Source organism: Plasmodium gaboni, chromosome 6, assembly GCF_001602025.1.
Source record: "Plasmodium gaboni strain SY75 chromosome 6, whole genome shotgun sequence".
NCBI lineage: Eukaryota > Apicomplexa > Aconoidasida > Haemosporida > Plasmodiidae > Plasmodium > Plasmodium gaboni.
This window is the reverse complement of record NC_031486.1, coordinates 555,219-565,971: the sequence shown is the minus strand read 5'-3', so window position 1 is coordinate 565,971 and position 10,753 is coordinate 555,219. Positions and strand designations below refer to the sequence as shown.

Here is a 10,753-nt window from a genome sequence, read left to right as displayed (position 1 = left end):
AAAATAATAAAATTTAAAAAAACAAAATAAAATAAAAAATAATAATATAAAAAAAAAAAAAAAAAAAAAAAAAAAAAAAAAAAAAAAATATTTATTTTTTAAAATAAATATAAATTATTATAAAAAAAAATTTTTTTTTTTTTTTTTTTTTTTTTTTTTTTCATATTTTTACCTGAACATATGTGCATAATATTTTATAAGAATATTTTTCCATATATATTAGAAATATGTATTTTATTCATCATATATTTTTATATTATTTCTTCAAATATGTTCAAGGGCAAATACATATAATATATATAGTAACCCATTTGAACGAATAGAAAAAGAAAAAATAAATATTTAACTAAAGTGAAATGTTATTAAAAATAATATTTAAGCTTTTCCAATTTGTCTTTTTAACTTATATTAAAAAGAGTGTATGATGAGGAAAAAAAAAAAAAAAAAATTAAAATTAAAAAAGAGATAAATGAAACATATATATTAGTGTATATAATAAGTATTTATAAAAACAAAATTGTTTGAAACAAAAAAAAAAAAAAAAAAAAAAAAAATATTAGTGGAAAGGTGTATAAAATAAAATTAACATAAAAAATATATATTATATATATATATATATATATATATACATTTGATGTTTTATAAAAACATTATTATTTTTTTTTTTTTTTATCTAAAGTTGTTATCCTTTAATTTTTATATATCCTTTTTGTAAAAAAAAGAAAAAAACATAAATCTTTTACTTTTTAATATTCTCTATTAAATACGGTATATTTTTAAGTATTCTGTTCAATTTGATAGTTTCTCTTATAGAAATATGTTCATAGTATATACAAATTCATATATACATATAATAAACCCACAGAATGTTTATTTCTTTTTTTCCCTTTCCATTTCTTTTAATTTTCTTATCTCTTCTAGTTCGCATTCGGCTTGTTGTTTTGCTTCAAAATTTACTAGACAGTTGATATCATTACGCCGTTTTTGTTTAAGCTCTTCATACTTTTTTTTTTTTTTATTTATTTGTTTTTTAATTGATAGGCTTTTTTTATCTTGTTCAATTCGTTTGTCGACCCCTTCATTTTTGTCTTTGTATAATTTTTCATGATAACTTAGCTAAAAGGGTGGGAAATAAATAAATAAATAAATAAATATATATATATATATATATATATATATAATATATATTATAATGTAGAATCTGGTCCAATGATGTTGTATTTATTTATATATAATAAATTTAGTAAAATATTATAATATATAAAACAATATTGGTATAATATATAATTATAAACATTGCAATAAAATATATATATATATATATTTTTATTTATTTACTTTTTTTTTTTATGAACCCTTTTTTAATTTTTTAATTTTTTAACTTTTTACCTTTTTCTTTCCTATTTCATTTTTTTTATTTTGTTTGATATTTTGAAGATATGAATCAACAATAGAGTTTAATTTATCAATACTATTTTCATTTTTCTTATTATGTTTATTTTCATTGGATAATTTATCTTTACTTAATTCTATAATTTCTTCTTTTTTCTTGTAAAGAGTACTTTCAGTTAACCATCCATATGACATTTTTTTCTGGATTTCAAAAAAAAAAAAGAAAAAAAAAAAATTTTTGTATAAATGTCATAAATAAGATAATACACAATATATGTTATTATTATTATTTTATATATATATATATATATTTTTTTTTACAGCTTTGTTTTCATTTTTTCTTTTATAGGAAAAATTAAATTTTTTTTTTTTTCATTATTTTGTAATATATATGTTAAAATTTAATTCGTATGATAATTAAAAGTTGAAAAAAAAAAATATATATATATATATATATATATATATATAATATATATTATTTTTATATATACATAAAAATTGGACCATTTTAATTTAAAAAAAAAAAAATAAAAACAATGAAATTTATTACATATAAATTATATATATATATAATATAATACATAAATAAAAGTATCAGGTAAATTCCTTTAATTATAATGTATACCATAAATTTTAATTTTATTGTTGAATTACACAAAAAAACAAAAAAAAAAAATAGAGATAAACTAAAAAAATACAGGCTCTTCTTTAATTAAAACATCATTAATTAAACCATCACTTGCGATTATATCTTGATTTTCTAAAAATAAAATATAAATAAATATATATATATATATATATATGTATGTATGTAAAATTTTAGGGACATATATTTTTTTTTTTTCTATTTAATACCTATTATATTTAATTCCAACCCAGTCAGACTATTTTTTATGACATTCTAAAAAAAAAAAAAAAAAAAAAACACATGTACAATTACAAAATATATAAAGTGAATAAATAAATATATAAACACTTGACACATATGTATGAACTAATGCGATACAAATAAAGTGTTTCAATATTACTTGTAGAATATTCAAAACCTTGGATATTATGTGAAGGATATTTCCTTTTTGCTTTACTATAAAAGATAATAACAAACAAGAAAAAAGGTCACCACTTCCAAAACAATTAAAATGAATCTTTAAAATTTTATATTTAAAATAAACTATTTTATTTTTATTATTAAAAAATGAAACATATAAAAATAAATGATCTTTATCGAAATTATAATTTACAGACGTTATGATAACAAGTTTGACACCTTTATGTAATAAAACATTTAAACATTTTATAACATCTTTTTCTTCATTTATTTTCATTTCACATAATAATTCAGTTTCATATTGATTAGGTGTAATAATATCAACATATTGAATCGCTTTTTTATATGATTCTACAACACGTTCATCAACATAAAGTCTTCCATTATCACCCATAACAGGATCACAAACCCAAAGAAAATTTAAATTTATTATGTTCTCTATGGAATATAATTCTTCATCTTTTTTTCTTCTTTGAGAAACTGCCAATATATTGTTCTTATGCATATCTTTTTCATTTATTAGTTTACCTTCAGGAATAATTAGATTGGAACTTTTATGTTCACTTGAATTTATATGTCTATTTGGATACTCCACATTAGGTTCATTCATGTGGCCATTTATGTGGCCATTCGTGTGGCCATTCATGTGGCCATTCGTGTGGCCATTCATGTGATCATTTATGTGGCCATTCGTGTAGCCATTCATGTGACCATTCATGTAACCATTCATATGACCATTCATGTGACCATTCATATGACCATTCATGTGACCATTCATGTGACCATTCATATGACCATTCATGTGACCATTCATGTGACCATTCATATGACCATTCATGTGACCATTCATGTGTCCATTCATATACTCCTTCCCATTGTCATTATTTTTCCCATTTTGTATTTTTCTTTTCTTTCTTAATTCAAGTATATTCTTGGTAACCATATCAACACACTCCGCATTTTTGATATAACCTGTTAGAAAATAAATATTACTATCACTCATAAATTCTTGATCTTTATTATATTCACTTAATATAACATCTACTTCTTGGCTATTTAATTCAACACCACTATGTTTAAATTTTGAATAATATTGTACTGTGTTTAAAATTTTAGGAATATGTCCTCTTCTTCTAAAAACAAATGCTGCTATATTATTCCCACAAAATCCATCAAATACTTGTGATTGTATAGATATTATATTTTCTTTCTTCATGATAAAATATAAAGAGAAATAAAATAAAATAAAATAAAATAAAATAAAAAATAATGTGATATAATATGATATTATATCATATGATATAATATTGCAAATATGGAGACACAAAATATAAAATATATATATAATATATGTAATGGAAACTAAAAAAAAAAAAAAAAAAAATTTCTATATTTTTATTATTTCCCCCTTTTTACAAATTGTTCTTAAATAATCATGAATTTTTTTTTTTTTTTTTTTTTTTTTTAATTTATTTTCCATAGGAAAAAAAATATATTTCTCAAGTAAATAAATAAATAAATAAATAAATACATATATATATATATATATATATATATATATATATATATATATATTTTTATTTTATAAATAAATAGCGTGAAAACATTACTAATATGAAAAGATTATATTTTTATAGATATAAATATTATATTATATAAAATATTTAGGAAAATATGCCTTATATATATATATAATATATATATGTGATTATTTCTTAGCCCTACGACATTATAAAAAGATAAATGTAAAAAAAATTTTAATGATATATAAGAATATATAATTATGGATAATTCCTTTTCCTTTTTTTACATAAGATATAGTTTATAATTTATTATAGCTTCAAAAGTATTATATAGAAATTGTTGTTGTATATAAAAAAAAAAATAAATAAATAAAAATATATATATATATATATATATATATATATATATATATATTATAATAAATAAAATGATATTGGAAATATAAAAATTATAGTTATAATGAATAAAATGATACTGGAAATATAACAATTATAAAGAATGTATAAAATAAAATATATATATATATATATATATATATATATATATATGGCATATTAACATATTATTTTTTATGAATGAGAAAAGTATTAAATAAAACATGCTTAAATTAAAAAAATCAATCATTATAAATATATTGAAAAAAAAAAAAAAAAAAAAAAATACTTTCATTCAAAAGGTGTTAAAATATAAATTAATGTGAAGCAACTGTATATTATATATACATATATGTATATATATATATATATATATATATATATATATATATATAATATTTTTGTGAGGGTTTAATTAATTATCAGGGTGAAATATGATCATGAGCACATATATAATTTTTATGGCATAATAAATAAAAAAAAAAAAAAAAAAAAATATATATATATATATATATACACAAATATTTATATATGTGCTATCATTTTCTTTTCTTTTATTTTATTTTCTTTTATTTTTTTTATTTTTTTTATTTTTTTTATTTTTTTTATTTTTTTTATTTTTTATTTTTTTATTTTCCTTTAAATTTTATAATATCCTACATTTTGCCATAGGATTAATATATTTTGTATGGATCAATCTTTTGTGTATGTTATCATACTTCTTTATATAAATATAACATCTTAAAAAGTAAAATATATATATATATATATATATGTGTTCTTATTTTTTTTTTCACGTTTAAGATATATATTATATAATTAATATGGTAAGTACACTTTATTTAGATATTACATACATCAAACATTTTAAAAAGAAATAATATATTATATATAATATATAAATTAACCCTTACATGTAATAAGAACCTAATTTTTTTTAATTTTATGTATATATAAACATATCAAATATAATAACATAGATATAACTTTATCTTCAAGTTATTTATTCCTTTTATTATTTTATCTTCTACATATTTATTGTATGTAATATTACCAGAAAAATAAAAAAAAAAAATAAAAATAAAAAAAAATAATAAATTGAGAGAAAAGGAATATCATGACCATTAAATGTTATAACACATAAGAGTGTGACAAAAGTTAAGATGAAAATATTGTCTTTCCTATATATTCCTTGAAAAAAAATAAAAAAATAAATAAATAGAGACAAAAGGATAAACAGTAATGTATATTTAATATATATATGGATATATATATATATATATGTATATGTATATTTATTTATTTATTTATTTGTTCATTTACATTTTTGTGCTCATGAGATATGAATAATAAAGCTCGTTCCAAGAAAGAGAAATATTTATACAACCAATACGATCAATGCTATGATATTTTTATAAAAAAAAATGATATAACTAATATTGCTATACCACAAAAACAATCTGAAGTAACAAACACACACATCCAATTTGAAGAGAAGAATAAAAAGAAAAGAAAAGAGAAATATCCATATAGAATAATTAAAATAATAAAGGGCTATAAAAATGAAGATATTGTTTTTTATTCGGTCAACAAAATAAATAAAATTAAAAAATATAATTTTTTTATCATTCCTTATGAATATATATCAGAAGATATATATTTAAAAAAAAAAAAAAATTCTGTACCTTCAAACAATATAAATAATAATTTATCTTTTGTAGAAGAACTAGAAGAAGAAGAAAAAAATGCAACTTATATTTTAAAGAAGAATCGTAATTATAATCTTCTAAAATATAACAATTTTATTATTCTTGCGCGTCAAAAAAGAAAGAAATATTATAAAATTAAGAAAATAAAAAAAAAGAAAAAGATAAAGAAGTTCAATTATTTTATTTTGAAAAAATTTTTCATTATAAATAATAAAAATAATATTTCCTTAGAATGTAAAAACAATACAAAGCATGATGATAATATTTATTATTACAACAAGAAGACTAAAATATATAATGGGTATGTCGATAAAGAAAATGATCATTTAAAATATAAAGAATGTGATTCATATAAAGATATAATAACTTATGAGAATAAAAAAAGACATGATCATAATGATTATAAGAACATAGAAACTTTTAAATGTCCCTTGCTTAATATATTAATAAATAATATTAAATATATTTCTAATTATGAATATATAATTGAAAAAAAATTATGTTATGATTGCTACTGCTCAATAAAATTAAACAAAATAAAAAATAATGTAGATACAAATAAAAATGATATGAATGATCATACATATATCAATATAAATGAATATATGAAAAAAAAAAAAAAAAAAAAAAGAGATGAAAATATAAAAAATATATATCCTAATAAATTAAATACAAATGAAAAGAAAAATAGAAAATTAAAAAATTCATATATTTTTACATACGGATTTTATAGTAAAAAAGGGAAATATCATATGAATGAAGATTGTAGTTCTCATACCTTATTTAGTAGTTTTAAAATATTTCAAGAAATAAAAAAATTTTATACAAATATAAAGAAAAGAAACTATTGTTTTTTTGACGAACTCATGAATGTATTTGATAAGACACAAATGGAAAATAAAAAAAAAGATTTATTGAAATGTGATACATATTATCATAATGATTATATGAAATTATCTAAGGTGTATGTAAAACTATGTAACCCTTTTTATTTTCTTTCTTTAAAAAAAAACAAAAAGGAAAACAATAATAAGACATATCCTTATGACATAATATATAATTATTTCTGTGATGATTTGGATGAAAAAAAAAAAAAAAAAAAAAAAAAAAACATAAATTATATAAATAATAATAATAATGATGATGATAAAAATATATTATATAATAATACATATAATATTAAAAAAGGATCTAGTAAGAAACAAATAATTTCTAATCAAATTAATAGTTCTAATAACACAACAGATATTTTAAATTATAAAGAAAAGAAATTAAAAAATTTAATGTATAACAATGAAAATAATTTTTATTATACTTATGATAGTAATATAAGACGTAAACATAAATATATATTTATTTGTAAAAATTGTAAAAAAAAAGAATATATAAATAAAAAAAAATCTTTCCATGTTAATTATTTAAAGTATTTATTTAATAAGAAAACTTATTTAAATAAAAAAAAAAAAGAACATGAAAAATATTTCATAAATAATAAATATAATATATATGATGAGAACCTTTTGGATTTATTAAATGATAAAAATAACTCTACTACTAGCTCAGATGAGTTTCAATTTTTAAAATTCAAAAAAAATAAAAATAAAAATAAAAATAAAAAAATATATATATATATATATCCAAATGATATACATAAAGACAAACATATTAATAATGAAGATTTTATCCTAGAAGAACATTATTTTAAGAAACAAGAAAAGTCAAACATGATATCTTTAAAAAATTATTTTATTAAATGTAGAACTTGTAGACATTTGTCTAAATATGATAATTTGGTGAATGAAGATATATTAAATATATTTAAAAGAAATAATATTTTAATGTCTCCAATTCTTTTGAGTAGATCAAATAATATATTACGTTCATTGTTATTATCTTGTTATAAAAATAAAAATAAGAAAAATAAGAAAAATAAGAAAAATAAGAAAAATAAGAAAAATCTAAAGGATTATATTATTAATTGTTTATATATACAATCTTGTCGTAAGGCAAGAAAGGAGATAAAAAAGGATATCACTAAGAATAAAAAAAAAGAAAAAAAAAAAATTATAGAAAATTCTTTTGATAACATTAATATATGTGATACATTAAATCATAGTGTTATGTCTAATGCTTCATATTATTACTCTGACCTGGAAGTCTATACAAAGAATCAAGTGCGGAAACGTTTAGAAAAGAAATTAAAAATAAGTCTTTTAATAAAAAGAGTAAACAGATATCATAGGAGTAAATCTTGTAATATAATAAGAGATGAATCGAACGGTGTAGATATTTATGATATGCACAAGGAGTTTTATTATATGAATAATTATAATATAAATAAGGATATTATTTGTATGGATAATAAATATATTCCATATAGTATATCACATAATAAAGAAATGTTTTTTAAACATAACAAAAAAACAAATAACATACATAATTTATATGATCATTATGATATACATTTATTCACCATATGCGATGGACATAGTTCTTGTCATACATCTTCATTTATAATAAAAAATATCCATAAAATATTTTATTATCTTCTTATACACACTTTTTTTAATATTTACATGTCTTTGAAGTTAATACATCCTTTTCTAGATTTATTATATTATAAAATATGTTTGCAGAATAATTTAAAAAAATCTAACGGCTCATGCATAATTAATGTTCTTATAAATAAAAATTATATATATGTCAGTAATACGGGGGATAGTAAATGTAGTCTTATGACATTTAATTTGGATATATATGATTATGAATGTAAAAAAAAGAAAAAAGAAAAGAAAAAAGAAAAGAAAAAAGAAAAGAACAAAAAAAAGAACAAGGGAATAATGTCACGATTAAATGTGGAAGGGGATATAATAAATGCACAAGGGGGGAAAATATGTGGTGATAAAAAAATATGTGGTGATAAAAAAATATGTGGTGATAAAAAAATATGTGGTGATAAAAAAATATGTGGTGATAACAACATATGTGGTGGTGAAACAAGAAACGAATTAAATTACGAATCATATAAAATAAATTCAAAATCTATTTCATATAACGAACTGAATAGTGAACACAATTGTAATAATTATTTTGAATATTTAAGAATATATAAAATGTATATGAAACATTATGTTAATGAAAATAATCATAATAAGAATGCTGATAATAGGAAGAAGACAAATGTTGGAGAAGACCATACATATAATAATAATAATAATAATAATATATATTTAAATAAATGTGATGAGAATATATTTAAAAATATAGATAGAACATATCATTGTGATATTCATGATAGTAATAATATTTGTGAAAATTTAAAAGAGACTATTTATGAAATAAATAACTTGATTTTAAAAGAAAAAGAAGAGACACAAATAAATATAGGCAACATCCCTAATAATATAATTCATTATAATAGATTAAATGGATGTTTACATCCATCAAGAGTTATAGGTGATTATGATATAAAAAAAAGATATATGATATATAAGAATATATTATCTAATTATTCTAATATATATAAATACAATATGAATAATATTAATTTTTATAATAATATTCATTATCTTTATAAATATAAAAAATGTAATGAATGTAGAAAGAATTATATATTAAATAGCTATGGTAAGTTTAAAGACATTAATGATTTGATTCTTTTAAAAAAAACAAAAAATAAAAATAAAAACTTAAATATAAGAAATCATCATATCATAGAAGAAAAAAAATATATAAATCTGGATTATAATAAGGATGATAATAATACTATTCATTTTGTTAACTCTTATTTAATAGATAATAAAAAAAAAAATAACAATATTAATGATAATTTTTATGATATAAAATATAAAAATAATATAACAAATATGAATACACATTCAAATGTTATAAAAGTTTATAAAGAAACACATTATAATAATAATTACAATATGGATGAACAATCAAATGATAATAATAAAAAAAAAAAAAAAAAAAAATTTCATTTATATCCAGATGAACAACTTCTACCTTATATTCATTTCAAACCTACAAATTTAAATAAAAATTATATATATAAATCGAATAAAAAAAACTTTTTTCACTTATTATTAATAGCTTCAGATGGTGTTTTTGAATATATAAATCCTTATATAATATTAAATATTATAAAAAAACATAAAACCATATATACAAAAATTCAAAAAATATATTATCTTTATAATAATTATATTAAATATATAAATACAACAAATCATTATCTTAATTATATGATTCATAATCATAATTTTCTTATTACATCTAAAGAATGTTTTGAGTTATCTAGAGATATAGTAAGAACAACAATTCGCATGGGTAATTATGATGATAGTTCTTGTTTCTGCATATTTTTATTCCCACAATTTTAATAACATTATATATATATATATCATATATATTATGTAATTGTATATATATATATATGTAAGCAAAATGATATATTTTCATTTTAAATATATATATATATAAATAAATATATATAATATGTGAATTTTATTATTTTTTTTTTTTTTTTTTTTTTTTTTTTTTTTTTTTTTTTTTTTTTTTTTTTTTTTTTTTTTTTTTTTTTTTTTTTTTTTTTAAAAAAAAAAATTTTTTTTTTTATTTTTTTTTAAAAAAAAAAAAAAATTAAAAAAAAAAATAAAAAATATTTATATTAAAAATAATTTTTTTTTTTTTTTTTTTTTATT

At 17.1% G+C, this 10,753-nt stretch overlaps 3 protein-coding genes across 3 annotated transcripts; 1 reads left to right on the top strand and 2 right to left on the bottom strand.

Moving 5' to 3' along the window:
• Positions 1-870: 870 nt before the first annotated feature.
• PGSY75_0616100 (hypothetical protein) lies at positions 871-1,587 on the bottom strand (the record flags this gene model as incomplete). The annotated part of the gene is made up of 2 exons (XM_018784744.1): positions 871-1,116; positions 1,390-1,587. The coding sequence occupies 2 exons, from the start codon at positions 1,585-1,587 to the stop codon at positions 871-873; spliced, it is 444 nt and encodes a 147-aa protein (XP_018642798.1).
• Positions 1,588-2,078: 491 nt separating this feature from the next.
• PGSY75_0616000 (pyridoxal kinase) lies at positions 2,079-3,656 on the bottom strand (the record flags this gene model as incomplete). Its single annotated transcript, XM_018784743.1, has 3 exons — positions 2,079-2,152; positions 2,248-2,293; positions 2,421-3,656. 3 exons carry the CDS (start codon positions 3,654-3,656, stop codon positions 2,079-2,081), a joined length of 1,356 nt encoding a protein of 451 aa, XP_018642797.1.
• A 2,024-nt stretch (positions 3,657-5,680) lies between these two features.
• PGSY75_0615900 (hypothetical protein) lies at positions 5,681-10,432 on the top strand (the record flags this gene model as incomplete). Its single annotated transcript, XM_018784742.1, has 1 exon — positions 5,681-10,432. The coding sequence occupies one exon, from the start codon at positions 5,681-5,683 to the stop codon at positions 10,430-10,432; it is 4,752 nt and encodes a 1,583-aa protein (XP_018642796.1).
• Positions 10,433-10,753: the final 321 nt, after the last annotated feature.